Source organism: Pseudoliparis swirei, chromosome 10 (assembly GCF_029220125.1).
Source record: "Pseudoliparis swirei isolate HS2019 ecotype Mariana Trench chromosome 10, NWPU_hadal_v1, whole genome shotgun sequence".
Classification (NCBI taxonomy): Eukaryota; Metazoa; Chordata; class Actinopteri; order Perciformes; family Liparidae; genus Pseudoliparis; species Pseudoliparis swirei.
The window spans coordinates 16,797,569-16,814,133 of NC_079397.1; the positions used below are offsets into that span (position 1 = coordinate 16,797,569).

At 41.2% G+C, this 16,565-nt stretch overlaps 1 protein-coding gene across 3 annotated transcripts; it reads left to right on the plus strand.

Moving 5' to 3' along the window:
• Nucleotides 1-16,033, plus strand: LOC130200295 (basic helix-loop-helix ARNT-like protein 2). 3 transcript variants are annotated; one of them, XM_056424447.1, is made up of 17 exons: nt 1-551; nt 2,932-3,043; nt 3,135-3,173; nt 3,268-3,309; nt 3,719-3,876; nt 5,078-5,172; nt 5,257-5,349; nt 7,226-7,340; nt 7,424-7,573; nt 8,882-9,140; nt 9,645-9,751; nt 10,709-10,859; nt 11,068-11,123; nt 11,238-11,349; nt 11,983-12,073; nt 12,847-12,937; nt 13,629-16,033. In XM_056424447.1, the coding sequence occupies exons 1-17, from the start codon at nt 509-511 to the stop codon at nt 13,784-13,786; spliced, it is 1,872 nt and encodes a 623-aa protein (XP_056280422.1). In that variant the 5' UTR covers nt 1-508; the 3' UTR covers nt 13,787-16,033. The 3 variants fall into 3 exon arrangements, with proteins under 3 accessions (XP_056280422.1, XP_056280424.1, XP_056280423.1); XM_056424449.1 differs by having other exon boundaries at nt 2,932-3,025; XM_056424448.1 differs by having other exon boundaries at nt 2-551; nt 11,071-11,123.
• Nucleotides 16,034-16,565: the final 532 nt, after the last annotated feature.

Sequence of the window (16,565 nt, forward strand, 5' to 3'; positions counted from 1 at the left end):
AGAATACAAATATACTGCAGATTATTCTGAAACCATACATAAAAAATGGCATGCATAATTGTGCAAATATCATCCAGCATCGAGGTCAACCAGGTTCATGAGGAAGAGGAGGGGGGGAGGGAGACACAGTTTACGTCATTTATTTCCGCTTTTATTTTCTAATTAAATGGCTGCTGATTCACGAGTGAGAGCAGCTGAGATCAGAGCAGCTGTCTTCGCGACACCTCGTGAATCCCGTGAAGTAAACTCGGGCATGAATGAACCAGAAAGGCCACGAAGGAGGAGACGAGTTTCCCTTGCTTCCTAGACATGGGTGGTCCGTTCTCACCCGTCCCTCACGTTTTCTGCATCCCCACCCTTTATAAACTCAAAAAACATACGGGAGGAGGAGGGTGAGGAGAAATTTAAGTCAATTACACAAAACCCCGCCGGCTCTCCGCAGCTCCCTCTCCTCCAGCTGGCGGCTGTCCGCAGTCGACACCCGGGACACCGGCTCCAGTCTGTAGGCATGTCGGCCGGTGGCTCTGACGGGACGGCGGACCGGCAGGCAGGTACGAACCGAGGGGACCGCGGGCCGCTGGTGGACAACAACAAGGATTATCGCGTGCATTCCAGCGCGCGCTCGCGTTGCTTGAATTATCCGTGTTTTTGTGTCTTTTGACTGGGCGAACTAAAGCGGCGGAGAGCACGTCCAAAAAGCACCTTCGGGTTTACACGCGGCCATTCATGCAACTAATGGCGAGTTACTTTCTTAAAACCTTTAACTTTTAATTTCGCTTTATTTCTTGACACTGAAGCCGCACGTTAACGTCACGGTTCGTCTGCCGCCGCGTTGCCGCGTGGAGGAAGCGCGCAGCTTAGCGCAAAGTTACGGTGTCTCGCCTGCGACACCGGGGTGAACGGAGCCGCCCTTTTGCAACCCGCTGGGCCGAAAATACCGCTTGGCAACCGGGGGAACGGCCGTGCGGCAACGGCCGAAGCCTTTTGTCAATTCATTATTCCGGACAACGTGCTCGTCTCCGATTGGACGCGCGTCGCGGCACGGGAAACCTCTCGGGCGGTAAAATCATGGCGACGATTCCACCCTGATATCAAGTTATATATTTATATTTATTGTCATCAAGCATATCCATCTCAATGTGCTTTTGCCACCTTTTTATCTTCTTTGCTGGCCAAACTAGTTGTATTAGCCTCACCTTCCCTAAAATGTCCTTGGGGAGCTTGGCGAGTCACGTGGTTCCGAGAGGTTCCGTGTTTTCCTCCCTGTTCTCAGAAGTAGGTCAGTAGATCAGTGGAGCAGCGGGGCGGTCGCTCCACACCGAGAGGCACAATATCTTCTTCATATGTATAAATACGGATTTAATACAATTCCTAAAAGAAATACATGTTACTATGAAGATATTTTTGTGTCTTTATTACGCATAAAAATATGTTTTGATGGCAAATATCTCGATTGTAAGTAAACTAGTTGTTAGTTTTGCTGATGAAGTTAGCATTTCATGCTGCAAATAAAACATCTTTACCCTTACATTTAAACCGTTTTTATTATGAGAGTAAAGATTTTTGATTTGCAGCAAAAAATAAATTATCAATTTATTTATTTCCAGAAGAGAAGTTTGCTCTCAAAACCTTTTTTGTTTGTTGGTGTAATAAAGACACAAATCTACCTTCATATGGTACTAACTGTACGTCAGGGTGCATAATCTCTGCTCATCTTGTTTATAACTGTCCCAGTCCGTGTTTATATAATCCGACAGTCACAATCTGCATATCTATTGGTGTCATGTACCGAGACATGAACTGCCCCAAAAAGCCTTTTGCATTGTATGTGCTCTGTAAGTTTGAAAGATGGAGAAATATAGGTCAGGCAACCATAAATGGGCAAGAACATACTGTAACTTTAGGATTCAAGGCTTGTTGGCCTTTTACTGCATCCATTTCAAATAAAATAATACTTCCGGGTCTGGAAGACTGAAGACTGAGCGCTGGCAGAGTGCAACTATATAAACATCTGAGGCAGATGATATGATGATATGATATTCCGTTATTCCCCACAGTGGGGACATTTCAAAAATCAAATCAAAACGATCACACTGGCCTTAATTGGAAATATATTCTACATAGTGCAGTAGTTTTGTAGTTATTTTGAGTATCTTCAGTTATTTTGTTTGTCTATGTGGTTGTTTTTAAAATATGTGTAGTCTAGTGTCTCATTGTAGTTATTTTGAGTATCTTTGTTGTAATTTTGGGATCTTTATGGATCGTTTTGCATGTTTTTGTAGTTCCTCAGTGTCTTTTGTAGTTTTAAGTGATTTTGAGTACAGTTCATCGTCTTTGTGGTCATTTTCCATGTATTTGTTATTTGTGTCTCTTGTAGTTATGTAGTGTCTTTTTGTAGTAATTTTATGTTTTATTGCAGTGAATTCTAATGATAATAATTTTGAGCTTCCACCTGCTGTGATCATAATGTTTAGCTTGGTGACTGGATGTTCCTTACAAATGTACATGTTGGGAGTCATAGTCTATGACTACTGCCTAATAGTCTTATCATTGCCATTGGAAAAAAGGGAAAAACATTAAAAGCTACCGTGTAGTAGCAGTTTTCGAGGTGTGTGTGGTTTCCATGTTGGTCATCTGTTCTTCAGGTGTGGGCTCAGTAAATTGTATTAATATACACATTCTTTCTTTATTTCAAAAGTAGAAGTAACAATTAATGTTCTGAATAATGTTGCTCAAGGCATTTGCGTTCGATAAGAAAAACGGAATCGGCCTCACTCTTGTGTTTTGGTTAATTATTCGTATTTTCTCTGAGCAACAAACCCAACGCACCCCAGTGGTGGAGGGAGTCGTATTCATTCGTGGTGATTTATTAATGGCGTCCCCGACACGCAGTCCCCTCACGTCTCGGCGTCGCTTGTTTTCATGCATCAGATCTCGCAGCAGAGGAGGAGGGCCCCAACCAAGCGGGCTCCTCGCTGCCGGCTGGCGAGTTGCCACGGAAACGGAAGGGCGACGTGGAGGAGAGGTCAGGCCCCCATGTACAGTAAGAGGAGCGATGTAATATATGAAAACGACACACCGTACCGCATGCATACGTTCAATAATATGAATAAATATGATGTCCCATCTACCAGGCACAGCGTCGACCTCCAATTGGATGACGACTTCAGCGGGTACACGCTTTACTTCCTGCTTTTTGTTCACACAGTTGTCTTATGAGAGAATACTGGAAAATAATATATATCTTTTTATCCCATTCACGTGTAGATCTGATGAAGACGATCAGCATGTCAAAATAAAATGCTTCAGGTAATTATATATATTTTTTACATCCACTTATTGTGCCGTCTGTCTTGAAAAGCCTCTTGCTGCGTTTGATTGGTCTCATTTACTTTGTCATGTGATGAGGTTTAAAAAAAAAAAAAAACTATCATGACTTTCCTAATAATAAAACAATTTTAAATTATTATTTACATTTTTATAATAGATTTCATTTATATAGCGCTTTTTAAAGTACTCAAAGACATTTGACATGTTAAATTGATGCACCGTAGACACGGCTACGGGGAGCCATTCAGGGTTAACTGCCTTGCTCAATGACATATCGACGAGGACGGGGATTGAACCGCCAACCCCCTGACCACTGAGCCACAGTCACCCCAGTACCCCCCCCCCCAGAGTAGGTACAGTGGGTATAGTTGTCTGTCTGCGTCTGCAGGGAGCCTCACCGACATATCGAGAAGCGGCGGCGGGATAAGATGAACAACCTCATCGACGAGCTGGCCGCCATGATCCCCGCCTGTCTGCCCATGGCTCGCAAACTCGACAAACTCACTGTCCTGCGGAAGGCCGTGCAACACCTAAAAGCCATGAGAGGTAACTCTGAACCCACCCCAGTAGTAATATATATATATGTAATATATATATATTTATATGTATATATTTATATGTAATGTATATACAGGACTGTCTCAGAAAATTAGAATATTGTGATGAAGTTCTTTATTTTCTGTAATGCAATTAAAAAAACAAAAATGTCATGCATTCTGGATTCATTACAAATCAACTGAAATATTGCAAGCCTTTTATTCTTTTAATATTGCTGATTATGGCTTACAGCTTAAGAAAACTCAAATATCCTATCTCTAAATATTAGAATATCATGAAAAAGTATACTAGTAGGGTATTAAACAAATCACTTGAATTGTCTAATTAACTCGAAACACCTGCAAGGGTTTCCTGAGCCTTGACAAACACTCAGCTGTTATAAATCTTTTTTTTAACTTGGTCTGAGGAAATATTAAAATTTTATGAGATAGGATTTTAGAGTTTTCTTAAGCTGTAAGCCATAATCAGCAATATTAAAAGAATAAAAGGCTTGCAATATTTCAGTTGATTTGTAATGAATCCAGAATGCATGACATTTTTGTTTTTTTAATTGCATTACAGAAAATAAAGAACTTTATCACAATATTCTAATTTTCTGAGACAGTCCTGTATATATATTTATATGTAATATATATATATGACACATTCGTGCATACATGTGCACATACAAACGTGTCAAAATACTACTCCTGTAAGAGCCAAATGCATGATTTCTTATGTTATAATAATTTAGTTTAAAAATATTTAAAAAGGTAACTGAAGATAAATCTTTTTCATTATGATTTGAAAGAATGTTTAGGTCAACATATATAATTTAGTATTGTATTTAAAAGCTGAATAATTAGTCAGAATGTAAGCTTCCAATCCGATGACGTCACGTCAGTAAAACCTGCGTGTTGGACCGTCAGTCGTGTTTGAGCTCAGATGTTGGAAGCGACATCGTTTTTTGACCGTGTGAACATGTAACTACGTTTTTTAGTAAACATCATTTTGTATGGAAGAACTACTCGTCTCACTCGCGTGCCAATTAATAGCTTTTAAGACTGATCTCAAAATTGTGGTACAGAAGACCCAGAACTATACGGAGTGCCACTACAACTACTCACCCCGAATATAAAAACAAAAATTCCGTAACGTCTATTTCGATCAATCTAAAAAAATTTTCTTTCCTCCCCCTTTTGGTTCTCAGCCGGGACGAGCAGCGCCTTCACCAACGCCGCCCACAAACCTTCATTCCTGCATCACGATGACCTCAGGCACCTCCTGCTCAGGGCAGCTAGTCGTGTACGACCCTCGGTCCGGCTCCATGCGCTCGTCACGTCCGTCTGTCGGTGCGTTGACGTGTCCGTTTCTACTTCTTTCCCCCAGGCTGCGGATGGTTTCCTGCTGATCGTAAGCTGCGACCGGGCTAAGGTCCTGTTCATCTCCGAGTCGGTCTCCAAGATCCTCAACTTTAACCGGGTCTGTTGCACTTCTACATCACTGGTGTTCCTGTACTTATTAAAAAAAGAAGGCATCCTGCTGGTTCAGCTGGCTGAGATGTGTTCCCAAATTGGACCTTTTTTTGTATTTGAATGTAAATGTGCACAATGAGGCAAAGCAAACGGCATGACGTTTAACGTTAAAGCCGGTGAACACCGTGGGAATTTTAATGTGACGGCTAAAGGGCCCCATAGTTCCCTCGGGAGTTGGAGACCAAAACATATTTTAACTAGAATGGGCACTCGGTAGAGCGCATACCTTCGCATATCACAAGATTGGGCACTGAATTATGAACATTTTGGCATTAGTTGCATGCCAATTGGATAGAAATTGACCGCGCTATGGTAAAAAGAAGATTTTGACCTTTCCATGACCTTGACCCGATCGACCCCAAAATCGAATCAAATGGTCCCCGGATAATAACCACTATATGATAATATAACGTACTAATCAAGGCCAAATCTTGTTTTTTGGTGGGGGCCAACAATTTCTGCGCTTAATACACTACACTTCAAAAGTTTGGGGTCAACCAGACAATTTTGTGTTTTCCATGAAAACTCAAAATTAATATAAAATATAATCAAGACATTGACACGCTGAGAAAAAATGATTTTTTAATTAATTTAGTTCTTCAAACTTGTCGCGCAAAGGAAGGGCAGTGTTATAGCTTCTCTCAGCAGCATAACTGTTTTCAGCTGCGCTCACATAAAAAGGGCTTTCAAGGGTTTTCTACCTCTCTGCTAGTCTTCTAAGGCGATAACACAATGTACCATTAGAACACTGGAGATGGGCCTCTACACACCTCTGTAGAGACTTCATTACACACCAGAGAATAGACATGTACACATTAACTATGTAGAGAGAGTATTTATGTTTCATTTAATGTTATCTTCATTGACTAATAACTGTGCTTTTCTTTGAAAAATATGGAAATGGTAGTGTACATCCCGGCGTGGGGTAGCCAGATACGACAACCACACCTGCTCTACATTCCTGACCACATTTTCCAGCTTTGCCTACAGGCCAGCAGGAGGTTAAAATGCAAAGAAAGGCGTCCAGAGTAACCCGACACCGTGTCGGCGGGGCAGCTCGTTGTTGTCTTTGGGCTTCCCAGTCGACCTCGACTGGATACTTGCTGCAGCAACTCTCTAAGCTCAATGCAGATGCAATGAGATTAGGCAACTGGTTGTTGGACTATTGCAGCGTCGGAAACACACCAGGGCAAAGGGGAAACCTGCCCCTCAAGGAATGTAATGTTGCCCCTGGTATCACTTGGAGAGGGGCTACAAATGCCCCTGTAATTACGATAATTTAATAGCAATTTGTTTTTGTTCTTTGTTGTGTGTGTCCTATCTGTATTGCCTGAACTAGTTAGGTACGCAACATAAATCAATAAGTATAATTTTGAATTATAAAAAAAACTAAGAAATAAGTTATTGTTAATAGTTGTTTAAAAAAGGTAAGAAATAACTACAAATAAATAAGAATAAAATGTAATATGATTTTTGTAAAAAAAAATCTAAAACGCATTGAATTAGTAGACTACTGCCTAATAGTCTTATTATTGCCTAATAGTCTTATTATTGCCTAATAGTCTTATTACTGCCTAATAGTCTTATTATTGCCTAATAGTCTTATTACTGCCATTGTGATGACCGTTGCTCGTATCCTGTAAGCCTGAATAAGTATATTTATTATTTTTGAACAAAGGTTAAATGTTAGTTCACAAATCAAAAGTTTCAAAAAGTGCCCACAATTTATTTTTAAATGTCCCTGGCCATGAGAAATATGTAGCTGTCTCCCCTGGACTATTGAGAAAGATAAATAAAGTAGTTGTGTCATTGTGCGTTCACAGATTGAGCTGACTGGGCAGAGCTTGTTTGATTTCCTCCACCCCAAAGACATCAGTAAGGTGAAGGAGCAGCTGTCGTCTTCCGAGTCCCCTCGCCAACGCCTCATCGACGCCGCCAGTAAGTCCGCCTGCGAAAGGGTCGGAGGTCGACTCGAGAAAGCCGACGACTTTAACGGCCGGTCGTTGTCTTCCTGCGTGCAGCTGGGGTTCAGGTCCAGGTGGAGGCCCCCGGCAGGCCGCCCCACCTGTCCACCGGGGCCCGCCGGTCCTTCTTCTGTCGGATGAAGCACAGCCGGCTGGCGGGGAAGCAAGAGGACAAACACCTGCTGCCCTGCAGCCTCAAAAAGAAAGGTGGGTTCCATGACGTCGTCGTGACATCATCGGGATTAAATCGGAGACACTTAATAATATTTATATTTAATATATATTTATATAGCTTCTTTAAAAACTGAGTTTACAAAGTGCTCTACAGAGAATCAAGGACGGTAAGATACAAATATAAAATAAAAAAACAACAGACAAATTATATTAGGGGAACCAAAGAACTGCGTAAAAAGACATCACTTAACCCTTGTGTTGCCTTAGGGTCATTTTGACCCGATTCAATGTTTCACCCTCCTGTTACCTTTATATTTACTAACATATTTTACCCTTTGGGTTCAATTTGACGCCAGCAATTAATACCTCCAGAAAATTATCAGAATTAATATTGTTTTCCAAGTTTAAGTGTGAGGCACTTTATGTTTGTTTGTTGACTACCGAAAGAACACCGATATTAAACATTGAATGGGGTCAAATTAATCCTAAAGCGGGGGGAGGGTGTAATATTGATTCGGGTCAAAATGACCCTAAGGCAACACAAGGGTTAAAGTGTGTGTGTGTCTGTGACTTTCTATAGAAAGAATAAACAAACTGCTCTCTTCTCTGCAACTGCTTATTTAAGGTCATCATTAAATACTGATATTTGTTTCCTACTTCAGTCATTATTGACAGTTTCTTGTTAAAATAACCACGTATTCAGTAACTTTTCCTAAAGAATGTGAATGAGACTTTTTTTGTTGCCCCAAATAGAAAACCAAACTCATCGTCCTTCACAGGAAGTAGGTCAGTGTTGCAACACAGAGTAAGGACACGGTCCAAACTCCACCAATCGTGGTGACCGAAACGGGACGTGCGGCGCCACCCAGTGGCTCACATCAGCAACTGCACTGGATAAATCCGCAGCTGGAAATAGTCCCCGACAAATGCAACTATTTACTCCTCCGTCGTTTATTTGAAACCACATTGCCCAATTATCAAGAAACATTCTATAGTGTTAAAAAAAGAACAAATTATTAAATATGTGTGACTCATTGTTAAAGATGTCCATCTTTTGGTTTAGAATGAATGGGCTTGGGCTGATGGAGGTGGGAAAATGAAAAGTATTAACGCATTATTGACAGGATTTGTTTACCATGAGGGGGAAAAAAGTAACTGCAGTCTTATTTTGTTAGAATAACACTATAATGGACCCTAAATGGCCCCAAGATAACTGATACACACTTACTTACAAAAGAGATTTTTTTCTTCTTTTTTTTTGCTTGATTGCAATTAAAAATAAAATAATATCTTGTGTTTATATCTACAAGTATCACAAACTGGGTTGTTTGTGCCCCACAGACACCTACAGATACTGTACCCTCCACTGCACCGGGTACATGCGGAGCTGGCCGAGCAGCCAGCTGGACGCGGAGGCGGAGGTGGACGCGGAGGCAGAGGCGGACGCGGAGAAGGAAACCTCGAGTCTGACCTGCCTGGTGACGATGTGCCGCCTCCTCGTCCACGTGCCCCACCTGCCTTCCAAAGACCTCAACGTAAAGGCCCCCGAGTTCGTCACCCGCTTTGCCATCGACGGAAAGTTCACCTTCATAGAACAACAGTGAGTTTCTTGTCTTCTCTCCGATTCGAGACCGCCTCCCATCGGCACACGTATCCATTTATCACCCCGTCGCTCGAGTCGGAACGACTCACGCGCTCCGTCATGCTCATTGAAGGTGTTCATGTAAGTCTGTAATGTTTACTTTTGGTCACATGACATCTATTCTTCTGGGATCATCCTATTAATTTGAATGTTTTTTAATAATAATTATTAATGTTTGTTATTACTTTTAATGGTGTTTATTAATTACTTTTAATAGTATGTATGACTTTTTAATGGTTTTTATGACTTTTAATAGTTTTAATTAATTTTAATAGTGTGTATTACTTTTAATGTTTTTTATTACTTTTAATAGTATGAACTACTTAATTCTAATGTACTGTAGCTTTGCGTTGTGTAAATGTATTCTGTACTCTAGCATAACAAACATAAAACATAACAGTTATTGTTATGTTTTATGTTTGTTATGCTCCGTCAGAGTAACTGAACTCCTTTCTCCCCCAGAGCCACGGCGGTCATCGGTTATTTGCCGCAGGAAGTTCTCGGCACGTCGTGTTACGAGTACTTCCACCAGGACGACCTGCGGCACCTCGCGGAGAAACACAGGCTAGGTGATGAAAGCAGATCCGATTTCAATTGAGAACTTAATGAGACGAGTGTACACTACCGTTCAAAAGTCACTTAGAAACGTCCTTATTTTTAAAATGAAGATAACATTAAATGAATCACAAATATACTCTATACATAGTTAATGTGGTAAATGACTATTCTCTGTTTTTAATGAAGTCTCTACAGATGTGTGTAGAGGCCCATCTCCAGTGTTCTGATGGTACATTGTGTTATCGCCTTAGAAGACTAACGGAGGGGTAGAAAACCCTTTAAACCCTTTTTATGTGAGCGCAGCTGAAAACAGTTATGCTGCTGAGAGAAGCTTTCCAACTGGCCTTCCTTTGAGCCACAAGTTTGAAGAACTAAATTAATATTTAAAATAAAAAAATCATTATTTCTTATTGTCAATGTCTTGATTATATTTTATATTAATTTTGAGTTTTCATGGAAAACATAAAATTGTCTGGTTGACCCCAAACTTTTGAAGTGTAGTGTATAAAGCGCAGAAATGTTTGGCCCCCGCCAAAAAACAAGATTTAGCCTCGATTATTACATTATATTATCAGACTTTCATGAGAGTTAAAAAAAGAAGTGGTAGAAAACCCTTGAAAACCCTTTTTATGTGAGCGCAGCTGAAAACAGTTAGGCTGGTGAGAGAAGCTATAACACTGGCCTTTCTTTGAGTGAGAAGTTTGAAGAACAACATTAATATTTATAATTCATAATTTCTAACCTTGTCAATGTCTTGACTATTTTCTATTCCTTTGATATCTAAGTGTGTTTTAATGGAAACAACATTTACTGAGTGGGTGACCCCAAACTTTTGAACGGTTGTGTGTACGCCAAAAAACAGATATTTGGAGAAGAAAAAAATCCGCCACTTGTGTGTTTTATTGTAGCTTAATAAATTGACCCTCTACTATTTTCTGTTGTAACACTCGTGTCAAATCTCTTCGCAGTTCTTCGAAGCAAAGAGAAGATCGAGACGCAGTGCTACAAGTTCAAAACGAAACACGGCTCCTACGTTTCCCTCCAAAGTCAGTGGTGCAGCTTCACCAACCCATGGACCAAAGAAGTGGAGTTTATCGTCTCTTCCAACAGGGTTGTCTCGTAAGTCCCGGCTCATCCGGGAAGATGCCGACCGTCTCCCGGCTGCAACGTCGCAATCGGAGAGAGCGTGTGTCGCTAACTGTTCCTCAGCTTTGTTTCTGTGCCGATGACATCATATGCTGACTGCTCATCATGTCCCTGGAGCACAGCTTTTAAAATACAGTTTATTAATGGTCTTGAATGCAGCATAAACACTCCTTTGCACCAGCAGGGGGCCTGGTCACACAAAAGAGGAGGAAGCAGACGGCTCAGAAGCTCTCCAGGGTAAGAAATGCATTCTGCGTATTCACATCAGCCTTTATCTTGTATTGGTGAGATCTTTTCTTTCCTTTTTTTTTTTTTTAACTTAACGGTTGATCATCTGTCTCATTTCCCCAGAGGACACAAAGCAGTTACCCATAATTCCCGGACTTTCCAGAGGTGTGGGCACGATGATCTACGCGGGCAGCATAGGGACCCAGATCGCGAATGAGCTCATCGATTCCTACAGGTGCATTGTGGGAATATATGTATGAGAAGGGGGGGGGGGGCAACAACAACAACAACAACATTGACATGAGTAAATGCAGTGGTGATGCGGGACATCAAATAAGAATAGGATATACACAACGGTTTATATTTTTTTGGGGTCACTTATCTTATCTGTCCTTATCTTAAAGTAAAGCACTGTTTCTTTCAATGAAGATAACATTAAATTAATCATAAATACTCTACATAGTTAATCTGGTACATGTCTATTCTCTGGTGGTTAATGAAGTCTCAACATAGTGTGTCGAGGCCCATCTCCAGTGTTCTAGTGGTACATTGTGTTATCGCCTTAGAAGACGAACGGGTGGGTAGAAAACCCTTTTTATGTGAGCGCAGCTGAAAACAGTTATGCTGGTGAGAGAAGCTATAAAACTGGCCTTCCTTTGAGCCACAAGAACTACATTAATATTTACAATATAAATCATAATTTATAACCATGTCAATGTCTTGAATATATTTTATATTCATTTGATAAAAAAAAGTGAGTATTCATGGAAAACACACTTGTCTGTGTGACCCCAAACTTTTGAACGGTCGTGTAAATAAGGTGATTTTGATTCCTCCCCCCCCCCCCCCCCCTCTAATCTCCTAACAGGATGAACTCCTCTTCATCCAGCGGAGCTTCCAGTCCCTTTGGCCCGACCCAGGAGAAATGCCCACAGATTTCCCCGCAAACCAGCAACAGTGTGAGTGTCTCCTTTACCACAACATTAATCTGGGAGATCTGTATTTCATTTTATGTCCATTTATGTGTCCACACGTATTTCTTCTTTTATTTATGCATGACATTTATGTGTCCTTTTATGCAAATAAGCTTTATTTATTTATTCATTTATTTATTTAAGCATTTCTTTCTTTCTTTATTTATTTTATTTATTATTCCTGTATTTATTCATGCATTTATTTATACTTCAGAAATGTTCTGTCCTCCATACCCTAATGTTGTTCCACTCTGTATTAAAGCCCTAATGGCTTTAATACAGAATATTATTTGACCTTTAATGGTACTGTGCCACCCTGTGGTCAAATGTGGGAAGTGCATGTCCCAATTCAAGATATAAGAAAGCATAAAAACAAAATGTTGGCTCCAACATAAACCTTCATTGAAATATTGAGACTTTTAACCTCGACCTCTTTACACCTCAGAAGCATGTCTAGCATGTTCTTGTTTTAATGTCAATTTAAGTGGCAGTTTGACTCAAATGCACGCCAATGGAATTAGTATGGATATATATTTTTGACACGTCTCTTTGCGCTAATGTTGCGTGTTAGTTGTATGCAAATCCGAGCTACATGCAAATGAATGTCGACATTTCAAATGTTTGACATGCTCCGATTTGCATAAGAGGCAGCGGTTACTTCCACGTCTTGATATTCCGCATTTAATTACCCACTGCGGGGGAGAAAGGTGCAACACGAGGCCCTGTGCGGTGTGTTGACGTCCCGCGGTCTGTTGCAGGTGTCCAGCAGGGAGGAGGCGGCGGGAAGCTCCTCCCAGTCGGACTCGAGGAGAGCAGCGGGCGCCGGCAGTGCAACTTCTGAAAGTTCAGGTACTGTCGTAAATAATCAGGAATCCAAACCGTACCAGTTCCTCTTCACATGCAACTCAGTTTTATAGCTTCTCTCAGTAGCATAACTGTTTTCAGCTGCGCTCACATAAAAAGGGTTTTCAAGTGTTTTCTACCCCTCCGTTAGTCTTCTAAGGCGATACCACAATGTACCACTAGAACACTGGAGATGGGCCTCTACACACCTCTGGAGAGACTTCATTAAACACCAGAGAATCAAGTTTCAAGTTTCAAGTTTTTATTGTCACATCCCCTTTTATACAAGTATAATCGGTTCGTGAAATTCTTATGTGCAAAACACCCGACAGCAGTAGCAGACTAAAAAAAGAATAGTCATGTACACATTAACTATGTAGAGAGGGTATTTATGACTCATTTAATGTTATCTTCATTGAAATATTAGGACATTTTAAAGTGACCCCAAACTTTTCAATGCCGACTAGAAGAAGAAATGTGCTGCTTTGAAGGCTTCAAAAGTATCTTTAGACATTTTATATTGACAATTAAACTCCTGGGGGGGGGGGGGGGGTCCAAGATGTTCCATGAAATGTAAACACTTTAATCCTTCATAATTTGTTACGATCCTACAATGGGGTTTATGTAAAATGTTATCCAACAACGTGCCGTGCAGTCCCCCCTCCCCCCCCTTAAAGTTTCCTTTCCTTTGCCCCAGGCAAGCAGACCCAGCTGGACTTGGACAGCATGGTGGTGCCGGGCCTGAGCAGCTTCAGCAGCGACGAGGCGGCCATGGCGGTCATCATGAGCTTGCTGGAGACGGATGTGAACATGGGTCAAACCGGGGACTTTGAGGGCTTGCACTGGCCTTTCTAGGGGGGGGGGCACACAGACTTTGATCTCTCACGCCTGTGGCGTTCTCTCGGCCGCGAGACGCCTCTCCCTTCGGTGGCCGACTGAGCCGGGCTTTGCGCAAATGATATCCACCGGACTCGTATACCAAAGGTCGAGGCGCGTCGAGAGAACCCGACGAGAGTCGAGAGGAATTATTGTTACTGTGATTACCTCGCCCCCCCCCCCCCCCCTGGCTCTTACATCAAGGAATGGAGCCTGTGGTGAGTCAGTGTCTTCCTCAGTGACACTTCAGATTCTCCACCATGTATAGCCAATTGCTCCCCCCCCCCCCCTGTGAGGAGGATCAGACTCCTGCCATGTGCAGTGCTGCTAGAGAAACTCCTCAAAACCTTTTGACATCTGCCAAACCCAGTTTTTTTTTTTTATGCTGATGTTATTAATATTTTTTTTAAAGGTCCCCTTTCGGACACACGTTTATCTTTTCTCTATTGTTTCCAGTAAGACCTGAAAAAGGCCAAAAAAACACCGTCTACCTTCTTTTTTCTTCCGTCTGGAGAATTAAAAACTCATGAAATATGCAAATATTCGTGAGGCATTGACTAGGGGTCCAGTTAGCCTCCGCTCTGAAGATTAAAGCTCGCACAACCAAAACAAACAACATTAACCGTTTCTTTTTTAAATAACTCGATAATTCAAATGTCTGCGTTTGGGAAAATTCATAAAAAAGCATGTCTGATTTTTGTCGGCACACAATTTTACCAGCTGGCTTAAAATTGCTAACGGCTGTAATAAGTGCTAACACTATCACAATTGCCTATGGAAATGTGTTTTTAAGGAAACATCTTTATCTTTTATGTGTTTTTTTTAATGAAATTAATACTTGAATATTGACTCCTGTTTACAGTTTTTGGTCCCAGGATAAGTTGTCGTGGAAATAAGCTCTGCATTACAACACGCCGTTTCAATGTGCGTTTGAAGGACGGATCCGGGAAGTCAAAGCAGTGAGAACGGGTCAAAGATAAAATAAAGGAACAACACTGTTCCCGTAAAGCCGGGTAGGTCTCGATTCACTTTGCACTGTGCGATCAATAAAAAAAGCAAAAGCAGCATGTGTGTACATTCAGTAGCACGTGTGGGGGGAGGGGCTTAACGAAGGTCAACTCAGCCTGGGAGGTTCCTCTGAAAATGATGAAACTGAACATTACAACTTTCGTGTGTAAGTTGAACCACTCGGCTGGAACCTTCACTGAAAAGTGTTTTTTTAATACGCACTGATTGGCTACAACAGCCTTGCACAGTGAAACTCAACCATTAATACAATATTACTATAGTGGTAAAACACGTCCTTCTGGGGTAAAGTGTCTGATTTCATATTGTTTTCACTTCAGTGACCTCTAGTAACGTCGCATATTACATATTTACTGTACTTCATCCATTGTGCACTGAACTCCTCAGAATATGTGGATGGTCCGGTTGTGGAGGGGTGAATGTTTCCCCGTGGTGACGAGGGATAACCAACGCGTTTGTTGTTTTCCGGTTGTCGTGTCTTCTGTGCTCTGAGTGTGAGAGAGAGAGAGTGTGTTCACACGGCACAGAAGACACAGTATTCTATCTGCGTCTGAATGTCTCGTTACCGCAACGGCTTCTTATCATGAACATATATTTACTAGCAGATGTTCTGGATCAAATCAGTTCACTTTTTTTTTTTTTTTTTTTTTTTTTTTTTTTTTTTACATCCGTTGTCAAAATCAAAGGTGAAAATGAGGAACTCGTCAGCGGAGAGGCAGAAAAGAGACGTGTGAACCCCATCACCAGCCTTAAAAAATAAAGAAAAGGCCAATGCAAGACAGCCGACCGGCGTGTTGATGGTCGTGGCCTCGATGGAGAATGATCACATGATCTAACTATATTTTATATATATATACCTTCAGTTCGGTAAACGCCAGTCATCGGGGGCGTTTTACTTTTAAACTCCGGTGACGGGCCTCTTCACGGCACCGTAAACTCTGGGTCTATCACTGGCTCCTCTAATCTTGAAGGCGTGATGTTGTTGTTGTTTCTGACGCTGTGTGCGCTCTCTTTGGCTAAAAAGCAAATCTGTTGGACACTATTTTTGCCGCCATCAAAGCCGTCTGTCACGGACACTTCAGCACATTGAACACGTCCTGCTATGAAAAGACTAACTCTCATATTTGTATGTGGAACTTGTCGTCTATGTATCTGCTGTATGGAGGTCTTTCAAAAATAAATAATCCAAGTTCTATTGAACACGGTTGAATTTCTTTGGACGCGAGTCCTGTGCATAACTCCTGCATTGCTCGGCATATAAAGTATTTCCTGGGTCAACGATGCTCAGGTGAAGCGGAACAAACGAGGAGCACGAATCATTTATTTAAAGAACAATGTATTCAACGGATGTTACACAATGCATTCAAATCAAACGTGCAGAAAGTAAGACTCAGTCACGACTTGTATATGAAAAGTTAAATACCATCAACTGTCTTATTTTTAAGAAACATGGCTGTTCATTCATATTGGTATCACATGTTAAAATGTATCTTTATTTACATATCTGATTATTCTGATTTTGAAGGAAATGAATGTGCACGAAAAATGATAGAAAGGTTGGCCTTAGCAATCAAGATTATCTTAATGTCGTTTTGGTTTTTAGACTAACATCTGACTTTATGCCGATGTTGTACTTTTTTTATCGGGTTTGGAATCCATTTATTCAGTCATCTAAAGACATCAAATAACTTCACCTGCATATATGTACTGTATGTGTAGAAATATATATATG

Excerpts from the sequence above, each read along its gene's own strand:
- LOC130200295 (XM_056424447.1), top strand. The coding sequence starts at position 509 with ATGTCGGCCGGTGGCTCTGACGGGACGGCGGACCGGCAGGCAG. Across the intron at positions 10,860-11,067 it reads TCTTCCAACAGGGTTGTCTC|CAGGGGGCCTGGTCACACAA; the intron begins GTAAGTCCCGGC and ends CCTTTGCACCAG. Across the intron at positions 11,350-11,982 it reads GAGCTCATCGATTCCTACAG|GATGAACTCCTCTTCATCCA; the intron begins GTGCATTGTGGG and ends ATCTCCTAACAG.